A 23335-nucleotide genomic window follows, 5' to 3' on the forward strand; every position below is an offset into this window, starting at 1 on the left:
AGAAGTAGTAAGGGGAATAGTTATTTAACAAAACTTATAGCTCCCCCCATCCAACCATCTGAGCAGGTTACAATAAAACAAACAAAACAGTCAATAAGACATACAGCAATATTATAGACACCCATAATAAAACTAAAAACTCAACCCTCTCGCCTATGAACCAAACAAGACCTTCAACTGCTTTCTAAATAATAAAAATGACGGAAGTTGACGCAAAGTAGAAGGGAGGGCATTCTACAAGTTCGGACCAATAACAGAAAAAACCCTAGAATGAACCATCTGAAAATGAACACGATGGAGCAAAGGAACATCCAACAGCCCCTGAGTCTAAGACCGAAGGGGCCATGCAGGACAATACTGCTGCAATCTCTGAGCCAACGTCAACGGAGCATCATCATGCACAACCTTCAAAATACCAACGCTAATATTTTAAACTCAATTCGCCATACAATAGGCAAACCAATGCAACTCCTGTAACTGATGGGTGATATGATCAAATATTGGGGGAACACATGTTCCTGTCTCCTTTTCTGCAAGTATTTCTCTTGTATTTTTGCTCATCTTCATGAATGACATGAGCATATGGACACTACTTTTCGTGCTGTAGGCCTGTTTTTCAATCTGCCTACGACCCAAATACTGGGAATGAATACAAAGCAAATGTCCACACTAATCAATCTTAAATCATCTCTCATCAAAATACGTTAAGAAACATTTTACTTCAAAATACATTATAAAACATCACCATCCAGCCGAGCTCAAAACACGTCAGGTCAATATTCAAAGCCATTTATCCAGATAAGGGCTGCCATTACCTGAAAAATGGCTTCGCCGGTGCTGGCCATAAATATTCAGCGATATTACCCAGATAGTGCCACGTTTAAAAACAATGCTGACAGGTGAATACTGACCTGATGTATTTTTGCCCAAATGCTCCAATTTAGTCATTAGTCCCTGTCTTTTACTCAGAAATAAGTAGTTGTTGTTTTTACTGGTATGTCTTTTGAACATATTGAAAGCATAATTCATTTCTATGTATGACTCCGTGTTATTTTTATAGTGAGAACTATAGTTATTCTTGATGGTGTCATCTGTGCTGTACTTAAAATTAAATTTTCTTTAGCCTGGGATTCTTGCATGGATATAAATTATGAAGACAGATACAAAATCTATCCCTTTATGCTCAGCACTCAGCGGTTTGGTACCCAAATCTGGGAAAGCATTACAGAATTGCTCCCATGTCTAAAAAAAAAAAAAAACCTTTTATGAGACTCTTACATTGTATCATAGAACAATAAATCTGCATAGTAGAGTCTCTATTTTATTTTTGTTACGTTTGTACCCCGCGCTTTCCCACTCATGGCAGGCTCAATGCGGCTTACATGGGGCAATGGAGGGTTAAGTGACTTGCCCAGAGTCACAAGGAGCTGCCTGTGCCTGAAGTGGGAATTGAACTGAACTCAGTTCCTCAGAACCAAAGTCCACCACCCTAACCACTAGGCCACTCCTCCACTGTTGCTACTATTTGAGATTCTACATGGAATGTTGCTATTCCACTAGCAACATTCCATGTAGAAGTCGGCCCTTGCAGATCACCAATGTGGCCGCGCAGGCTTCTGCTTCTGTGAGTCTGACGTCCTGCACGTATGTGCAGGACGTCAGACTCACAGAAACAGAACCTTCTACATGGAATGTTGCTAGTGGAATAGCAACATTCCATGTAGAATCTCCAATAGTAGCAACATTCCATGTAGAATCTCCAATAGTATCTATTTTAATTTTGTTACATTTGTACCCTGCGCTTTCCCACTCATGGCAGGCTCAATGCGGCTTACATGGGGCAATGGAGGGTTAAGTGACTTGCCCAGAGTCACAAGGAGCTGCCTGTGCCTGAAGCGGGAATCAAACTCAGTTCCTCAGCTCCCCAGGACCAAAGTCCACCACCCTAACCACTAGGCCACTCCTCCTTGTAGTAACCATGATACATATTATCAAAATCTAGATGAATCCCCAAACATCCAAATCTGAATGCTTGGAGATCTCTATACTTCTCTCTTTCTGAGGTTCATCCACGAAACAGGAATGTCAAGGCAGCAAGTTCAGAAGAATAATGACAAGAGACAAATGTTGACAGTGGAGTTAATCAGAAGAGTGAGCTTGCACTACCTTTATGGTAGAGGGGAAAAAAGGGGGGGGGGGGGAGGAGCTGGCTTCCAAAGGAAAAGCTCCTATAGTTAGAGTCATTTGTAACGTGAATATTTTATTTGCTGGTCAGGGTTTATGGTGTTATCTGCATCCTGCACAGCAAAATATGACTGCTCTCGATAGGCAGGGTCATTTGCTCTGCCTAAAGCAAAAGATGTTATTTTTTTTTTTGATCTCTGAAAGGAGCAGAATTCTCTCTTTTCTCCTACCAAATAGTCACTCATCTGTGTGTATGCATATCTTCGAAATAACCATGATATATATGTCTAGTTGATTTTCAGATATTAAGTGCCTGCATTAAGCTGCAATTTTCTTAATATTACTATACTGTAAAGATTATTTTCGCTTTCTGTATCTACTTTCATTTGAAAATTTGAATACAATTTTTGAACTAAAAAAAAAAACACCTTAGGGACTTTTTTTTACTAAAGTGCAACAAATGTTTTGCCTATTAGATATAAAATTTAATGCATGGTAAATGCAAAGTCAGTGCGTTAACTGACAGGAATGTTCCCAGCATGCTTCCATACAGTTACACACGGAAAAATTCTTTACCGTCTGGTAAGCTTATTCGATAACTACAACGGTAACGTCACGTGGTAAAGTACTCTGTGCTTCAATTGCAATGAGCAGTCCATGGCCACGACCCACCCATCTCCCATCCCATAACAGCGTGTGTAGTCAGTACATGAATTACTGTCACGTCAGCGAGGTAATGGTTACGACGCTTGTGTGCTAAGAATTTGTGCTAAATCATGCACTAAGATGGCAGTTCAATAAGTGCACGCCTCTTGTGGGCGCCATGATGCCATGCAGTGAGAACCTATTCTATAACAGCCCCTGGGTGCCCAGCACTGTTCCCTCTAACCCTCTTAAGTAGAGCAGGACTCCTCCCACTGCATTGCTACCAGTGGGGGTGGTGCTTCAGTATTGTGTTTTCAATCACTAAGACAAGCAGGTTCCCTGGAGTCCTTCAAAGCTTGCCTGTCCCTCACAATTGAAAATGTGAGAGTTAAACAGCACCCCCTGCTGGCAGGACTGTAGGTGAAGGACTCCCGCTCAGCTTAGAGGGCACAGTGGGCCCAGATTCCGTTATAGGATACTAGCATAACCCGGAATCGGCATGTCTTATATTTGGGTGCCCACAGTTCCGACAGGCATACTGCAGGTGTAATTGTGGGCACCTGTTGCTAGAATGGGCATAAATGGAAGCCCTGCCCACGTCCCACCCATATGTACATCCCCTTGCACTTACGTACTATAGCACTTATGCATGCCCTTGTAGAACAGAGCTTAGGGAGCGCACATGCTAATTTTCTGTGCATTTATGCAGGCTTAAGGGCGCATCAGCATGGGTGACTACTTAAAAGAATTGCCCTTTAACTCCTTAGCATACTTTAGTCAAAAGGTCCCTTTAATAAGGTCATTAGTTTGAGAGATGTCAGGTCTTAGTTCCACACTCAATAATTGGCCGATTCAATTGACAATTAGCCTGGTCAAGATATATCTCTCACAATTAACAAAACCAGTCCACAGTGTATATATTGTATTTCTTCACCAAATATATACTTAAATATTGTTCAAAAAAAATTTCTTCAGCAGTCAATAACATCTTATAGCATTTATATACTTTTATAGAATGCCTCAGTGATGTCTGTTGTCCAACAGCCTTACAGGCTTTATGTGGCGACCAATATTAACATCAACCTCTTCATTGGCCCAATTTATTCTTAGTAAAGAAACATTATGGTAGAGCTGGCGCTAGGAAGACTACGGGGGGTAGGTCCTTGAGACAGCTTGCCGTTGCAAGCGAAACATGCATGTCGGACAGTGATACCCCCGAGTCCGACAGATAAGGTAAGTGTAAAAGTGGACATGTTTTTTGTATAAACTATAGTTTAAGTAGCCTATAAAAGAATAAATTGGGCCAATGAAGAGGTTGATGTTAATATTGGTCGCCACATAAAGCCTGTAAGAGTGGTGGACGACAGACATCACTGAGGCATTCTATAAAAGTATATAAATGCTATAAGATGTTATTGACTGCTGAAGAAAATTTTTTTGAACAATATTTAAGTATATATTTGGTGAGGTCTTAGTTCCAGTCACGTAATTTGTCTCTATTGTTACTCTAAAAAAACCGATAAGATGGAAAGAAACGGGTCTTCAGACCAGTCTCCAAAGGGGCCCTTTTACAAAGCGACAGTAAGCCCAACGCGGGCTTACTGCTTGCTCTTCCGGGACTACCGCTGGTTCAGTACGGCCGCTGGCGGTAGTCCCGTCCCAAGCACGCACCATTTCCGGGGGACAAAGAAAACCCCTGGAAACGACTTGTGCGGCAATAACCAGGTGGTAATCTGGTATCACCGATTGCTGCCCAGTTACTGCCTGGTTAGCGCTGGAGTCCTTATCGCCACCTGAACGGGTAGCGGTAAGGGCTCCCCGCCGCAAGGCCGTGCGGTAAGAGTTCTCTCACCGCATGGCCATTTTTTTTCAGGTTTTACCGGCTGCGGGAAAAAGGGCCCTGGCGCACGGGAAAAACGGCCCCTGCCGCTAGCACAGGACCCTTTTCCTGCAGCTTAGTAAAAGGACCCCTAAGTGGCAGAATTGAACTTAAGTGGAGTGGAGGAGTGGCCTAGTGGTTAGGGTGGTGGACTTTGGTCCTGAGGAGCTGAGTTCCATTCCCACTTCAGGCACAGGCAGCTCCTTGTGACTCTGGGCAAGTCACTTAACCCTCCATTGCCCCATGTAAGCCGCATTGAGCCTGCCATGAGTGGGAAAGCGCAGGGTACAAATGTAACAAATATAAAATAGATACTATTGGAGATTCTACATGGAATGTTGCTACTATTGGAGATTCTACATGGAATGTTGCTATTCCACTAGCAACATTCTATGTAGAAGGCTGTGCAGGCTTCTGTTTCTGTGAGTCTGACGTCCTGCACGTACGTGCAGGACGTCAGACTCACAGAAACAGAAGCCTGCACGGCCACATTGGTGATCTGGCTAGTGGAATAGCAACATTCCATGTAGAATCTCAAATAGTAGCAACAGTGGAGGAGTGGCCTAGTGGTTAGGGTGGTGGACTTTGGTCCTGAGGAACTGAGTTTGATTCCCACTTCAGGCACAGGCAGCTCCTTGTGACTCTGGGCAAGTCACTTAACCCTCCATTGCCCCATGTAAGCCGCATTGAGCCTGCCATGAGTGGGAAAGCACGGGGTACAAATGTAACAAAACAAAACAAAGATTCCTTGGGATAATGTGGGCTATAAATGTCATAAATAAATGTCATAAACACACAAATAAATAAATAAATAGCTACGTGGTCACCATTGACCAATCAATCAGGTTGCTCCATCTATGCCCAGCAGAAAGTCATTTGAAAATGCAATATGCCAAACCATCAAAAAAGGACATGGTTGCACTAAGAAATGGCAAGACAACCATAAATAGATGACACCAATATTATCAAACCCTTTCCCAGCAAGCCAAGCCACTGTCTCTAGAATTTCTATGCAAATACATTTGACAAAAAGAGCCTTGAATTTAAGGAAGTAGCACTTGGATCCAGACTGCACTCATACACTGGTCACAGTAGTAATACCTCACCTGCCTGCTTGTACTGTATTTTTGTTGACCTAGATGCAAGTGGAGGAGAGGAGGGGGGGGGGGGGGGCAGATGTGTCATGCATATCGTCCATTTCTTTTTGAAAATGCACCGGACGTGATCTCCAGGTATCTACTCACGTTCAGGATCACTTGATTCCTGCTCACTCAGCTCCTTGCTCTTGTAGAATGGGAATTTTCGTGAAAAGATGAGGTTCTTTTTACGCTTGTCATTGAATGACTGTGAAGGAGAAAAGGCATGGGGGGCAAAAACAGGGACGTCTAATTGTTGTCATACTCATGCTGACAAAACAACTAGTTTGTAAACGTGGAGAGAACTGCAGGAACTCAAATCATCCCAGAAGTGCTGCAATAAAGCACAGTGAGATTCTCCTTTACATTCGTGAAGGAGGCATTCATTTGAAATGAAACAAAATGAAGTTCCCGAATGGCCCAAACAAATTCATTTGTGTAGAAAGTTAAACATGAATCTAATGGAAAGAACTGCTCAATTACTGCAGACCTCTAAGCTTACAATATGTATGAATCAAAATGTACCGTGAGTTTTCTTTAAAATGTATTAGGCAAATGTTTCAGTAGATTTTAATAATGTAATATGCCTTTTTAAATGTTCTATTTAAAGCCATATTACTTTCATAATGGCCTTTAATGGGACACACGTGAGTAGCTATGTTTCTTGAGACAGACGTAGGGGATGTCCTGCTTTTCCTGGGATCGGTAGCATGGAATGTAGTTACTATTTGGGTTTCTGCCAGGTACTTGTGATCTGGCTTGGGTTACTGGGCTAGGTGGACCATTGGTCTGATCCAGTATGGCTGTTCTTATGTTCTTGGATTCACAGTTGAAGGAGAGTGGGTGGCGAGTTCTTGTTTTTCTAGAGTAGGTAAACCCATTCAAGTAGAACGTTTCATCCCTAATGTAGGTGCCCTTTTACTAAACTACATTAAAACTCCTGGATTCTATACAGGTTACCCAAATTTGGATGCACAGGGCAGATGTGTGTACAAATTAATTAGGTAATGACCTGTTACTGGCATTAGTAGGCAGTAATTTGGACTTCCATATGCATCTGCCTACTTGATATTCTATAACGATTTTCATAAGCTAACTGGTTAACAAGCCAATCAGCGTTGATAATTGGATGTTAACCACTTATCAGCACTAAGAGGCATTAATTAGAATTTATGTGCAGAGCTAAGCGTATTCTGTAATGTGGTGTGTGTAAATTCTAAGTCATGTAATTAAAAAGTAGGCGTGGCCATGGGCATGGAATGGGCGGGCCGCGGGTATTTCTAAAATCTATGCGCGTTGTTGTAGAATATACCTGGTTCATGCATAATTTAGACATCAGGATTTCCACCAAGTTTTACTTGGCGTAATTACCCACAACTAAATTTAGTTGTGTGGAGCAATGCTCAGCTTATTCTATATACTGCAAGGAAACTTAGGCTTATTCTACAAAGTACACCTAAATTAAGACGTACTTTATAGAATACGTTTAGGCGAATTTCATTTTGGTGCTGATTTTTTTTTAGCTGTGATATATAGACTCTAGTCCCTTATGACTAAAGTGTGCTGCTGCTGCTGCAACCCAAAAGGGGGCGTGGCCATGGGATGGGCCTGGGTGGGTCAGGGGCATTCCAATAATTTAGGTACAGTGTTACAGAATTCCTGGGTTGCACGCCCAACTTGCAGGGCAGAATTTATACCAGGTTTTGAGTGTGGGAATCGGCAGTAAGCGCTATTCTATAAAGGGTGCTTCGTGCGGATCGCCCTTTATAGAATTCGAGTTTGGTGCAGATCTTTCTGATGCCCAAATTGGGTGCCATTTACTGAATCCAGCTCTTAATGCCTAGGTTGCATTAGCTGCTAATGCAGAGCTGTTTATGGGGTTTTGTAATATTTTTTGCAGTTTGCTCATGGGAAGTGTTTTGTTGTGTCCAGGGCGGGGCATGGGTGGACCGTGGGCATGGAAGATATCTGGCATTTAATGAGCTGCGTTTATCAGGGGCTATCTGCCTAATGCAGAGTCAATGCAGGATCACTTATCACAGATACCGTGGGTTAATCTGAATGCCAACACATTTACCTGTAATAAAAAAATAGCAGGAATGCCCCCAGTAGCTGCTGTGTTAAATTTGGAGCTACCGTACAGTATAATCTCACATTAAGCCATGATATCCCCAAAGCTTACCACTGTTTAGTATAAGGTCCTGTGGTTGCTTAGAACTCGTAGCAGAATGAAGGTGCGTGCATGCAATTCTGGGGCCAAAATTAGCATAATTTATGGGCACAACAAGAAACAAATCCATATTTATCTGGAGATGATTCCTAGTGAGAAAACAAATGAGGCATGAAAGTCTAAATAATCCAGGAGGAGGAAGGCTTGTATTTCTTTATTTATGTAACCGTCATTGCATTATTTATTAAATGGCTTATATAAGGGAAATACAGAAAGATGTTTTCTGGATTATCACAGTACTCTGCTCATCAGAAACCACGAATGTGGCAGAAAAGTGCATTTTTATCATCAAGAAGGGAATCTGAATAATGAGCGCTGTAATTAGACAGCCATTAAAGGCCAATGCACTTTATTTCATTTGAAATAGAGCAGAATGATTAGAGGTTCTTGAGTCAATAACATCAAGACTACTTCACAGATCGTTTGACACCACCACCCCTTCGATACTTGTGATCTCTGCATATGGATCTGTGTGCATTTATTTCTGTATATGGGGTTGGGGGTACGTAGGAAGGGAAAGTAAAGATTTAAAGGAAGAAAAAGAATGCTGTTTACTAGGGAGCTAATTTATTATTAAAGCAGCAACCCGGTGGAGCAAAGCCCTTGGCTGGACAGATCTCCTACATGGATTCTGAGCCTCCATCATTTCGCATAAACGGGGCTTTGTGTGAAAAAAAAAAATAAAACAGGCAGAAAATGCCCAAAGATCCACATAAATGCTGAACTTTCAGGGTTTTGTGTATTTATTTTTTTGTGAATCAACTAAAATAAATTAGCACTCGGGTGCGGATATGCTAAAATACCTAACAAACTCACAGGAAAATCCGCTGCCACGAAATGACAATGGTATAAACTGTATGTGATACAGTATTCTATTTAACAGGGAAAAGGCCTCAAAGAGCTCACAGACCTTGATAAATCTGTTACAGCTAGAACGGATCAAAAGATCCTGCCTTCATCATCGGCCAAAACCTTCTGACAGTGGCGATCCTAGCCGGCATGACACCCGGGGCGGATCGCCGATGTGCTCCCCCCGGCGAAATGACACCCCCCCGGGTGCATGCCGCTGGGGGGGGGGGGGTGGTGCAGCGGCGCGCGCCTGTCAGCTGAGTTCGCTGACTTCGCTAACTTCGCTGCAGCTCCCTCTGCCCCGGCCGGAACAGGAAGTAACCTGTTCCGGGGCAGAGGGAGCTGCAGCGAAGTTAGCGAAGTCAGCGAACTCAGCTGACAGGCGCGCGCCGCAGCACCCGCCCAGCGGCGTGCACCCGGGGCGGACCGCCCCCACCGCCCCCCCCCCTTGGTACGCCACTGCCTTCTGATGTAAAGTAGTTCCTGCAGATGTAGCAAGTCTCAAGTCAACTATTCTATTGCATATATTACTCTTTCAGATATACAATGGCTCTGTTGGCACTATCACTTATCTTTCACGATGGTGCTCCTGGACCGCGTTGCCCAAAATAGCGCTGTGCTTTCTTCAACTCATGTGCCGAGCCTATATCTGAAAGAGTAATATATGCAATAGAATAGTCGACTTGAGACTTGCTACATCTGCAGGAACTACTTTACATCAGAAGATTTTGGCCGATGGTGAAGGCAGGATCTTTTGATCCGTTCTAGGTGTAACAGATTTATCGAGGTCTGTGAGCTCTTTGAGGCCTTTTCCCTGTTAAATAGAATACTATATCACATACAGTTTATACCATTGTCATTTCGTGGCAGCGGATTTTTCTGTGAGTTTATTTTTTGTGAAACCATCGCCTTCACAAATAGTTAAAATCTCACGCAGAGAGCGTGATATGCAAAAATGTACTCCAATTCTTAATCAATGAACTGCTGCAATGCAACATCATGGAAATCAGCTTTATTAAGGGGGTCTTTTACTAAGCTGCTGCAGTAGCATTTTTAGCTGGCAGTAGAAATCAGCTATCGGTAAACACCGAGACGCCCATTATATTCCTAGGGGCGTCTTGGCGTTTACTGCCACCTGATTTCTACCACAAGCTAAAAACACCACCATGGCTTAGTAAAAGACCCCCCTAATTCAGAATTCAGTGAAAACCAGATATTCAGCTCATCCAAATTTGGTTAACTTTCTCCAGACCCAGCTAGCGGAATGTTGGCCAGATAATGAATATATTCTTCTATGTCGCTGCACTCATATGTAAATTACAATACCATTGCTCCTTGTCTGCTCTTCAAGTCTCTGCCCCTAAGGCAGGTGGCATATGCATACTTCTGAAATGAGTTTAAAATAATTTCAGAAGAGTGATACATATATAAACATCAACTGTTACTTAGAAAAACGAACTAAAGCTTTGTCAAGGGTGTTGAATTTTTAGAAAAAAATTGCCAAACATAACACTTCATTAGGTCAATTCATAAGCTATTTACTGCTTTAAATTGAATTTGGAGACAAAAGCTTAATGGACTGGGAACAGAAGCTTGATTGCTTCAATTTGAAATTTTATAAAGGAGCAAATATGCATATATTTGTATATATCTCCAGAAACTTCCAATCTTAGTTTTAATTGTGTCCCTGAAGTTTCATACCACGTTTACATTTCAAACATATTTAAACATTAGTAATGGAAAACCAAAGAAAACACAAAGGTGAAATAATTGATATCCATGGATGCGTCTTCAATGCGTGTAAGCATTCACCGTAGACGTAATGCCATGCTGAAGTAATACAGAAGACAGCATGCCATACAAAAGAAAACCAGGCAGAAATGAAACAGCAAAAATGTAAATAGGAGGGGATGGATACAGATTTGGAACAACATGCAGATAACATCGTGACCTACAATGAAAATTTAAAATATGTTCAATGCATTTGGGTTGTCTGTCTCTTCATGCAAGGGATGTAATGTGACGAGAGCACCTAGTAATGAAAATGCCATTTTCCATGATTTATCAGAATTTAACACAATGCTAAGCATTAATAGTTTTACAAGAAAGAAAAGGTATACTCAATACTTAAAAAAACAAAACAATTCCTCCTAAATGGCATGACCATGAAGTCCTTTCATTTAGGAACTGAAGTGAACATAGTCGAAATGGTGCAACTAAATATTTTGTGTTTCACTTAAACAAAACTAAAAGTAAATTCATTGGTCTTGTTGGCACTTTATAGAATAGAAATATTCTTCCACAGCTCACATACAAGTAAAAGTGTTAAGAAAAATAATTTAAAACGGAACGTGACATTTCTATCTTTATGCCTCGAGTACTTTTTAGTTGGCATGCCATAACAACACTTTATCTCTGCTGAAACTTGAGACACATTAAGCTATGTTTTATTCAAAAGGAATATTTTCCCTTTACAAAATTGGGACACGGCAGGAAAACAGAAGAACAGTAACCCTTGTAGACACACAGACGAAACAGTCACAACAAGGGTGACAAAGGAATGGGCAGCAGACTATGTCCAAAATAGCACCTTTATTGGAACATCCAAAGACTTGACACGAGTCATGTCTTGGCCTACAAATGCCTTCCTCAGGAGTCTTTAGTTGGATGTATGTTGAAATAAAGCTATGTCTAAAATAATTCTGGTGATATTCGATATCTTGTTGCTTTCTTCCAATAAACACTTTGAACTCCTGAGAGTCCAAGCGTTCTACAAAATGTTTATTGGAAGAAAGCAACAAGATATCGAATATCACCAGTATCATTTTAGACGTAGCTTTAAATCAACATACATCCAACTAAACACTCCTGAGGAAGGCCTTTGTAGGCCGAAACACGACTCGTGTCGAGTCTTTGAATGTTCCAATAAAGGTGTTATTTTGGACATTGTCTGCTGCCATTTCCTTTGTCACCCTTGTTGTGACTGTTTTGCCTTTACAAAATTGACCATATCTTCATCACCAAATAACAACTGATGGGGGGAAGAGAAGATACATGAATTTTTAATTTAGAAAATTAAAGATGTAGGTTAAGAAATATGAGTTCAATATATCAAGACCCTACAAAATTCATCAACAGATGACTGCTTAAGAAAATTTCAAGTGCCTGACAGATTTATGTGTTAAGCACTCCTAGACTACCGTATTGCTGAAGGAAGTCCTATCATGTTTACTGTTTATGCTGTGATTTGCATTATGAACAAAATAAGTTGTGACCCTTTAATATAATCATAGTAGTTTTAGCTATAAACACACAATGCACATCACTTGTAAAATGTCACACTTAAGATCATTCTGAATAAGAATTTAAAGTTGACTGTTGAACTAATGGCTTCAAAACTTGCACATTATGGAAGCTTAGAAGAGATGAACGTGAAGTACGTGATGCAGTTCAGATTCTGAACAGAGGATCAGATTGCAACTGAGGTTTCTGGAGTCATTAATTGAAGGTGTTCATATACTCCATTGCAAATTATAAAAACTAAAATATCGTTGTATGAGCTCCAGAGTTACACTAACATTTAAACTCAGTAAAATGAAACTCCTTCACCATATCGTAAATGGAAAGATATGAAGAGGAACATTGATATAGGGCTCCTTCTACAAAGATGCGCTTGTGATTAGTGGTGCACCAACTGAGACAAAGCCCATTCAATTCCTATGGGCTTTGTCGCATTCGGCGTGCAGTAATCACTACCGCGGCTTTCTAAAAGGAGCCAAACGTTTGCCCCCCCCCCCCCCCCCGAAGTAAAGAAAACTTCAAAAGCAGGGATCTAAATGTGAGGGATTTTGACTTTTATTTTGATGCCCCTTGGTATTCCCAATGGATATCTGGTTCACCATATGGATCTTGGAAGATTTTCATCCACTTCCTCCTCCCCCTGGATGTCCATCACTTACCCTCCTTCTACAAATGACTAGTCACTTCCATTTCTGAATGTCTCCAAATTTCCAGTTACCCTATGCAGTAGACATCTGATCATGCCCCCTCCAGCAGTGTGGACACCTGATCACCTTTATGCCTCCCATTCATGTCCTTGAGAGAGAGAGAGAGATCCCAGGATTTGTTTCTGCTTACTACTAATTAAATTTTTTTGAATGTGATATCAGGGTCCCTCAGACAGTGTTTTCTCAGTTTACGGAAAAGCCATCATGGATGATTTGCTCTCCTAGTTCTTGATCTATATTTGGAAAGATATAGAAAAAATACCAGGTAGTGGTATCCAAGAATCAAATATATCCATATTTTATTTTCTTGTTGATGGGCTTGAAACATGGATTGTTCAAAATCTAGCTCCCTCCTCCTGCAACCTCTGATCACTTTTGTACCGTAATCTGGAGTTCTAATGTTTTCCCTGCTGACCTCATGGTTTTTCCATTTCAATTTATTTTTAGATTTTACTTCTATATTTTACTGTTTAATGATCTTTTTTTGTCATGATGGGAACACAGATCTGCAACTTGATTGCCTTTTGGAATTGAATGTTTGATACTGTTATGTCTGTGACAATAAAGTTTGTTTTATTTTTTGGTGACATCATTGCAGAGGATGCCAAGAAAAATGACGATGGGAGCACTGTGATGCTGCTCCACCATGTTGACAACATAATAGCATTATATTGGAAATCAAACTTTGGAATAGTGGAAGGTACAGAGGACCGTGACACTACTGAGAACAGAGCACACAGATAGTCACATGGCTTTCACATTTGGAGAATACCTGAGGGTACCTGTGATTGAATAAACAACGACCCTATTAAGCAGCTGCATATGGGTCAGCAAGGTCTCTTATGGTCCCTCTTTCTCTCTAATTATTTGCAGCATTTTCACTGGCAATTTAATACTGTTGGGCTTTGGCTGAAGTATCAACAGCAGGTCAAGCGAGCGTGAAAACCACAGTCAGTCCATGCTCATAAGCCTCGCTTTTGGCAAGGATGTCCAAATGGTAAATATAGGTTGACTTAGTCCCTGTACTCAGTAACCCTGCTTTTGATACTATAGCTGGAATTGGAGCCATAAAGTAGACCAGAGGAAACAGATAAAAAGTCCAGGACGGTGGGAGGAAACAAAAGTGATGAGAGATCTGTGTGGGTGGAAGGGAAGTTATCAAAGGTCTGTCCAAGGGAGGGGGTGGAATTCTGCCAGCCCTAGAAATGTAGGCACAGGCCTGTAAAAATCATGGCTCCCTCTCTGTAACATATGGTATTTAAGTGGACACCTTACAGTTAGAGAAGCCTTCAAATCTGCTCCGCAGTCTAAATTTAAATACAAGAACAGCATATCTTATAAATGAATTCATAGCACTAACTATAAATGTCTTTGGGTACTCTTTATTTCAGGCAGCATTATGGTTTTCCAATCTGTCACAAAAACTGATCTCTTTCTATGGTCATTTTTATAGACAGAATTCACTATAGGGTCCCTTTAGAAAGCCTTATTTCACCCTTAGATGAGTCTTTCCCGCGTTCTAAGCCCATTTCTACTGTAGCTGGTTATCAATAGAAATCAAACAAAATAAAACATGGAAAAGAAAATAAGATGATACCTTTTTTATAGGACATAACTTAATACATTTCTTGATTAGCTTTCGAAGGTTGCCTTTCTTCCTCAGATCGGACATAAGCAAATGTGGTAGCTGACAGTGTATATAAGTGAAAGCATTCAAGCATTACTATGACAGTAAAATAGATACCATTGGAGATTCTACATGGAATGTTGCTACTATTGGACATTCTACATGGAATGTTGCTATTCCACTAGCAACATTCCATGTAGAAGGCTGCGCAGGCTTCTGTTTCTGTGAGTCTGACGTCCTGCACGTACGTGCAGGACGTCAGACTCACAGAAGCAGAAGCCTGCGCGGCCACATTGCTGATCTACAAGGGCTGACTTCTACATGGAATGTTGCTAGTGGAATAGCAACATTCCAAGTAGAATCTATAGAAATCAAACAAAATAAAACATGGAAAAGAAAATAAGATGATACCTTTTTTATTGGACATAACTTAATACATTTCTTGATTAGCTTTCGAAGGTTGCCCTTCTTCGTCAGATCGGAAATAAGCAAATGTGGTAGCAGATAGTATATATAAGAGAAACATCAAAATATTACTTTGACAGTCTGACAGAGTGGGAGGGTGGGGTTATGCATGGGGACATCAAAGCATTTCATATGTCCCCATGCATACCCCCACCCTCCCACTCTGTCAGACTGTCAAAGTAATGCTTTGATGTTTCTCTTATATATACTATCTGCTACCACATTTGCTTATTTCCGATCTGACGAAGAAGGGCAACCTTCGAAAGCTAATCAAGAAATGTATTAAGTTATGTCCAATAAAAAAGGTATCATCTTATTTTCTTTTCCATGTTTTATTTTGTTTGATTTCTATTGATAACCTTTAAGAGTAGACTAATACGGCTACCACACCTCTCTACTGTAGCTGGAAAATGGCCGATTTTCTGAATTAATGACCATGCGTTAATGCTGCCATTCGTGCACCTTTTGCTGTATGTTTGCCGTGACTTTGGATGTAGGCGCTCCAGTAATTGATACACCAAGATTAGGTCATTACCTCTAATCCTGTAGAATCCTGAGAAGCTATGTATTTACACTTCACAGGGACTCCTGAAGCAGGCCTCTGTGGCCGAAACACGATTCGTGTCCAGTCTATTATACTTTAAATAAAGCTTCTGATGTGAACTCTTTGAGTCCGTTGGACGTTTTGTTTTGCATCATCTTTGGTGTCACCTTTGCTGCGTTTGCCTGCCATTAGCGCACAGCCATTAACAAAAAATTAGAGCTGAGCCCTTACCGCCACCTATTTTGTAATCAGTTAGGGCCTCTTTTACAAAGCCGCACTAGCGATTCTCGTTGCTGCAAATGAGAGGAAGCCCATTCAATTACTATGGGCTTCCTCTCATTTGCCGCGTGGGAATCGCTAGTGCGGCTTTGTAAAAGAAGCCCTGAGTGCGTGGCAATGCCAATTTGCTAACTAGCGCAGAAACACGCACTCTCTGTCCCCCCCAAAATTAAAAAAATATTTTGTAGTGTGTGGGTAGCATATACACACTTGAAACTTACCATGGAACGCCTCAGTGCACTCTGTGGTAAGCCCTTTGGGTAGAGAAAGGTCTTTATTTATATGGGTTAGTGATTAATTGCTTATTTATAGGAACAGGTCTATTTTACATGAGCAGTGCAATTAATTTTATTTTATTTTTAATTGATAGAAATGATACTGGGATGGTTACTCATATCATCTAGTGAGGACCACCAAGAACGGTGGCTATTGTACACCTGGCAATGTAAGTCGTTATAAACATAGGTCCAATATAAACAATCTATGTAAAGCTTATTTTCAAAAAAAGTATACAAAACTATACATAATCATTACTAAAATCATACAATCATACCATCCATACCTGCACTCAAACAACCCTGTAGAAAATACATTTAAAAAAGGCATTACATAGATTGTTTATACTGGAACAACATTTAAAAAAAATGTTTATAGGGTGTGCTCTGATTTAATTTATATGTACCCCCGATTTCTGACAAATGTAAGTTGTTGTCAAAATATATGACTTCCCCAAGTTGAGAAACTGCATCTGGTAAAGATCCTGCTTTATGAATTTAAGCAAATATATCGTGAATTAGCTCATTACCACCCTTACTTAAGGATATAAATATTAATTATTCCAATTGATAGTGTGGAAATGTACAAACATTCTCACATTGTGACGGACACCCAAAGGTACTGTATCGGCTCCTATCAGGATAAAACATTTGTGCTGAGATTTTTCATGTGCCTTTTTTTTAAAGTATGAAAAGTGTAGGTCTTATTAGAAAGAAAGAAAGAAAAAAAAAATAGAAACCCACATTTATTTATTTAATCTACTTGTTTTTCACCTTCTGTCATGATGTTCCAAGCAAATTAGAATATGAGTAAACAGAGTTTATAACCTTTTGCTAATCCCCCCCGTTTTTCCAAAGGCAGAAAAACATAAAAAAAATATTTTACTAAAAACTCTTCTCTTTTAAGTGAAAAAATGCTTGCAGTATATATACATTTTTTCCACCCACCTCAGTTGCTATATAGTATTTCCCCTTTTCTCCCTCTTTTATGTGTCCAGTAAAATGAAATAATAAAAGAGCCTTGGTGTAATCAGGAAAGGACAATGGATGTCACCTATTTAGACTTCAGTAAGGTTTTGAACACTGTTCCACAGAGAAATAGAGAATATTCGGCAGATAAGAACCATATGGCCCATCTAGCCTTCTCAATATGCTTTCCTTTGCGGTGCCATAGATCCCAGTTGGTGTCTGGCTTTCTCTTTATTTCTTTGTTGCTAAAGATCTTCTGTTCTGAAGCCATGTCTTTTTTTGGAATTCTTATTACTCTACCCTCCCCCTGCTTCACTCAGAGGGTGTTTCATGCATCCACCACCATTTCAATAAAGAAATATTGGTCCAATGCTCTTGGTATTTGCACTTAACATGGGTTAACAGGCCAAAAGCAACATGCGCTAAGTACAAAGACTTTGCGGTAACTATTGTGGGGGGGGGGGGGGGTGTCCAGCATTATCCCAGAAGTTTCTGCACAGACCAAGAACATAAAAATAGCCATACTGGGTCAGATCAATGGTCCATCTAGTAGTCCAGTATCCTGTTTCCAACCGTGGCCAAGCCGGTCAACAAGTACCTGGCAGAAACCCAAATCGTGGCAACATTCCACGTAGAACCCCAAAGAATAGCAAGATTCTGGAATCCTAAAGAGTGACAAGATTCCAATCAGAATCTCAAAGCATAGCAACATTCCACGTTGAACCCCAAAGAATAGCAAGATTCTGGAATCCTAAAGAGTGACAAGATTCCATGCAGAATCTCAAAGAGTAGCAACAATCCACACTAAAAACTCTCAGTGCAAGCAGTTGCTTCCCATGTCTGTCTCAATAGCAGACTATGAACTTTTCTTCCAGGAACTTGTCCAAACCTTTTTAAAATCTGAAACAAATGGTGAACTTTAAGGAACAGAGGAAGACTCTCATAAGTTTAAAGTGTTCAAAAAACTGGAGGAAGACTTCATAAAGAATGGTACAGATAATGCTATTGCATAAATGTTAAGTGTAACCACTTCAAACTGTAACTAGTGAAAAAGTGATCATGGGTCTGAAAAACCTCCAACAATTGCTAGTCACTTTAATAGTGTCCACAAAATAAACACTGTATCAAAATAAATCAAAAGACACACTTAACTTTAGTTGCACTACAGTATTGCTTTCCACTGTATAGATACGTCACAGCACTCGAATACCCTGGCACTTAATTCAACAGCAAGGAGGATCCTATCTTCAAGAGGTGAGATAATCCTCAAACTCACAACGGAGTGTGTCACATCCACCCTAAGTTGGCACCAGCACCAGCACCTTTACAGCTGTTTCTCCAGAAGAAGCCGTTTGCAAAATGGGTCCCCGTCGGGACCCTAGAGGACCTAGTATTAAGTGGGGGAGGTTCTACAAACTGTAGAGACCCTCACTCCCGGGCGGCTTCTCTCCTCTAGGGGGTCTCCTTAACCTCTTCCCTGGGTAGGGTTACCGTATGTCCAGTTTTACCCGGACATGTCCTCTATGGGCGGTCAGTGAAGGTTCCAGATAAGTCTTGTTTGGACAACAATTGTAGAGAAAAAAGGCTTTTAGACAGGTTGCTGCACAGAAGTGGAATGATTTGCCTGATGCTTTACAAAATATACAGTTTCTTCAGGGGCTTAGAAAGGCCTTGGAATGCTAATTTTTGTTCAGGATTTTAACTGAAAAGTGCATGTGTTTTAGGGATTTATTTATTACTGTGTTTTTTTTGTAACTCTGTTTGATTTTATTATTGAAAGATGAATAAAATGGAGAAAATTCTCGTAAGTATTGAGTCAAAACAACCAAAAGGAGTAGAGATGGACCAATGGTATGCCCACAAAATGATGAGAGGAGGACACCAGAGGGTCAATCAAAAATGTAAGCATAAATTACAAATTTATGCATACGTTTTTGATTGACCCTCTGGTGTATTAAACAAATACCAAAAGGCCAAAATTGGCCAGAAAACAAAATTCCACCATGAGGCATACACATAGATACAAACAAGCTTTACAGATGAACTCGACACAGAGCTGTGTTTTGGCGAGTCCATCTGTAAAGCTCCCCATCTCTTTGATTGTTACGTTGATGTTAGACCCAGATAGAGACTGGATGTTATGTTTGATCTTCAGGCATAAAGAAGAGTTGTTTTCTCCCCTCACATGCTATTCTTGACCCACTACAATCTGGTTTTCGCCCTCTCCACTCAACCGAAACTGCACTTACTAAAGTCTCCAATGACCTATTACTGGCTAAATCCAGAGGTCAATATTCCATCCTCATTCTTCTTGATCTTTCCGCTGCTTTTGACACTGTCGATCACAGCATACTTCTCGATACCCTGTCCTCACTTGGATTCCAGGGCTCTGTCCTTTCCTGGTTCTCTTCCTACCTCTCCCTCCGCACCTTTAGTGTTCACTCTGGTGGATCCTCTTCTACTTCTATCCCTCTGCCTGTCGGCGTACCTCAGGGTTCTGTTCTTGGTCCCCTCCTCTTTTCTATCTACACTTCTTCCCTTGGTTCATTAATCTCATCCCATGGCTTTTCCTACCATCTCTATGCTGATGACTCCCAAATCTACCTTTCTACCCCTGATATCTCACCTAGCATCCAAACCAAAGTTTCAGCGTGCTTGTCTGACATTGCTGTCTGGATGTCTCAACGCCACCTGAAATTAAATATGACCAAAACCGAGCTTCTCATTTTTCCCCCCAAACCCACCTCCCCGCTCCCTCCGTTTTCTATTTCTGTTGATGGCTCTCTCATTCTCCCTGTCTCCTCAGCTCGAAACCTTGGGGTCATCTTTGACTCCTCTCTCTCCTTCTCTGCTCATATCCAGCAGATTGCCAAGACCTGTCATTTCTTTCTTTACAACATCCGTAAAATCCGCCCCTTTCTTTCCGAGCACTCTACCAAAACCCTCATCCACACCCTTATCACCTCTCATTTAGACTACTGCAATCTGCTTTTTGCTGGCCTCCCACTTAGTCACCTCTCCCCTCTCCAGTCGGTTCAAAACTCTGCTGCCCGTCTCATCTTCCGCCAGGGTCGCTTTACTCATGCTACCCCTCTCCTCAAGACCCTTCTCACTGGCTCCCTATCCATTTTCGCATCCTGTTCAAACTTCTTCTACTAACCTATAAATGTACTCACTCTGCTGCTCCCCAGTATCTCTCCACACTCGTCCTTCCCTACACCCCTTCCTGTGCACTCCGCTCCATGGATAAATCCTTCTTATCTGTTCCCTTCTCCACTACTGCCAACTCCAGACTTCGCGCCTTCTGTCTCGCTGCACCCTACGCCTGGAATAAACTTCCTGAGCCCCTACGTCTTGCCCCATCCTTGGCCACTTTTAAATCTAGACTGAAAGCCCACCTCTTTAACATTGCTTTTGACTCGTAACCACTCGCCTCCACCTACCCTCCTCTCTTCCTTCCCGTTCACATTAATTGATTTGATTTGCTTACTTTATCTATTTTTTGTCTATTAGATTGTAAGCTCTTTGAGCAGGGACTGTCTTTCTTCTATGTTTGTGCAGCGCTGCGTATGCCTTGTAGCGCTATAGAAATGCTAAATAGTAGTAGTAGTTGTTTTTTGGGTTAAAATCTTTGGGCGCTGTTTACTAAAGCTGCATTATAGGCGCGTTAGCGTCTTTAATGCGTGTTAACCGTGTACATGCCTACCATATCCCTATAGGCACCTACACAGTTAGTGTGTGTGCTAATTGTAGGTGCGTTAAAAATGCTAACGGGCCTTAGTAAACAGGGCCCTTTATCTTTCCTGATATTCCTAGAGCAACTCAGAAGAGCCAAAAGAAATTTCTACTCCTATGCCCTATGGTATTGCAAATTGGAGCTTTTATTTCCTCTTAAATATCCTTGTAAATGTGTTATAAGACATATGAAAGTAAAATCTTTTTTAAACTCATCTCAACTGCCTTTATTTCTGTATCATAAAATTCTCCAGTCTACTGACTCAGAATAGTGAACTGATTTTGGTTTGCACAATTTGGTGAGATTGGTAATCTCTCTTGTGTAATTGATATGCTGGGGGTACTTAGCTTGCAATTGGTATCCTTTCATGTCATTTTTGGATTTTCTGGATTTTGAGTAGCTTCACACTCTTCCAACAGGTGGGCTTTATACAAAGTAATCAAGATTTCATTTTCCTTTCCTTTGTTTGCTTTGATTTACATGGAGGGGCATAATCGAACGGGGCCGGCCATCTATATGGGTGGCCATCTCCCAGAAAGCGGCATACCTAACCGTATTATCGAAACAAGGTGGCCGGCCATCTTTCATTTCGATAATATGGTCGGGGCCGGCCAAATCTCCACATTTGGGCCGGCGTTAGAGATCGCAGCCATTGGTTTCCCACCGATAATGGAAACTAATTGCGGCCATCTCAAACCCAGCCAAATCCAAGGCATTTGGTCATGGGAGGAGCCAGCATTTGTAGTGTACTGGTCCCCCTCACATGCCAGGACACCAACCGGGCACCCTAGGGGGCACTGCAGTGGACTTCATAAAATGCTCCCAGGAACATAGCTCCCTTACCTTGTGTGCTGAGCCCCCCAAAACCCCCCAAACCCACTCCCCACAACTGTACAACACTACCATGCCCTTATGGGTGAAGGGGGGCACCTTCATGTGGGTATAGTGGGTTTCGGGTGGGTTTTGGAGGGCTCGCATTTACCACCACAAGTATAACAGGTAGGGGGGGATGGGCCTGGGTCCGCCTGCCTGAAGTCCACTGCAACACCCACTAAAACTGCTCCAGGGACCTGCGTACTGCTGTCATGGAACTGGGTATGACATTTGAGGCTGGCATAGAAGCTGGCACAGAAATGTTAAAAAAAATTTTTTTGGGTGGGAGTGAGTTAATGACCACTGGAGGAGTAAGGGGAGGTGATCCCCAATTCCCTCCGGTGGTCATCAGGTCAGTTGGGGCACTTTTTTGAGGCTTAGTCCTAAAAATAAATGGACCAAGTGAAGCCGGCCAAGTGCTCATCAGAGCCGGCATTCTTTTTTCCATTATCGGCCAGAGCCGGCCATCTCGTAATCACGTCCCCATCCCGCTTTCCGTACCCCGCCGAAACGCCCCCTTGAACTTTCGCTGGCTCCGCAACGGAAAGCAGTTGAAGCCGGCCAAAATCGGTTTTCAATTGTACCGATTTCGCTGGCTTTAGGAGAAGGCCGGCCTTCTCGTTCGAAAATAAGCAGGATAGTAACACAGTAGGTGATGGCAGAAAAATACCTGTACGGTCCATCTAGTTTGCCCAACAAGATAAACTCATATGTGCTACTTTATATGTATACCTGACCTTGATTTGTATCTACCATTTTCAGGGCACAGACCGTAGAAGTCTGCCCAGTATTAGCCCCGCCTCCCAACCATCGGTGCTGCCACCCAATCTCCGCTAAGCTTCTGAGGATCCATTCCTTCCGAACAGGATTCCTTTATGTTTATCCCACGCATTTTTGAATTCCGTTACTGTTTTCATCTCCACCACCTCCTGCAGGACGGCATTCCAAGTATCCACCACTCTTTCTGTGAAAAAATACTTCCTGACATTTTTCTTGAGTCTGCCCCCCTTCAACCTCATTTCATGTCCTCTAGTTCTACTGCCTTCCTGTCTCCGGAACAGGTTCGTTTGCGGATTAATACCTTTCAAATATTTGAATGTCTGTATCATATCACCCCTGTTTCTCCTTTCTTTCAGGGTATACATGTTCAGGTCAGCAAGTCTCTCCTCATACGTTTTGTAATGCAAATCCCATACCATTTTTGCAGCTTTTCTTTGCACCGCTTCAATTCTTTTACATCCTTAGCAAGATATGGCCTCCAAAACTGAACACAGTACTCCAGGTGGGGCCTCACCAACCACTTGTACAGGGGCATCAACACCCCCTTTCTTCTGTTGGTCACACCTCTGTCTATACAGCCTAGCAACCTTCTGGTTACGGCCACCGTCTTGTCACACTGTTTCGTCGCCTTCAGATCCTCAGATACCATCACCCCAAGATCCCTCTCCCCCCGTCTGCACATATCAGACTCTCACCTCCTAACACATATGTCTCCCGTGGATTTCTATTCCCTAAGTGCATCACTTTGCATTTCTTCGCATTGAATTTTAATTGCCAATTATAAGTCCCAGTGAGTCTGAAAGATGCTTTATCAAAATAAAGTTCTCTGGGTGGGGCCAGCAATGATACAGTCTGAT

The 23335-nt window shown here is 41.7% G+C and overlaps 1 protein-coding gene across 3 annotated transcripts in view; it reads right to left on the reverse strand.

Annotated features, from left to right (window-relative positions):
* LOC115468420 (disks large homolog 2) overlaps window positions 1–23335 on the reverse strand; it is a 361629-nt gene that overhangs the window by 95456 nt on the left and 242838 nt on the right. For all 3 annotated transcript variants that reach the window (XM_030200108.1, XM_030200106.1, XM_030200107.1), the window contains exon 5: window positions 5953–6052. In XM_030200108.1, the coding sequence (XP_030055968.1) occupies window positions 5953–6052 (100 nt within the window). The remainder of the gene's footprint in view (window positions 1–5952; window positions 6053–23335) is intronic.

The sequence above is a fragment of the Microcaecilia unicolor genome, chromosome 4 (genome assembly GCF_901765095.1).
Source record: "Microcaecilia unicolor chromosome 4, aMicUni1.1, whole genome shotgun sequence".
NCBI lineage: Eukaryota > Metazoa > Chordata > Amphibia > Gymnophiona > Siphonopidae > Microcaecilia > Microcaecilia unicolor.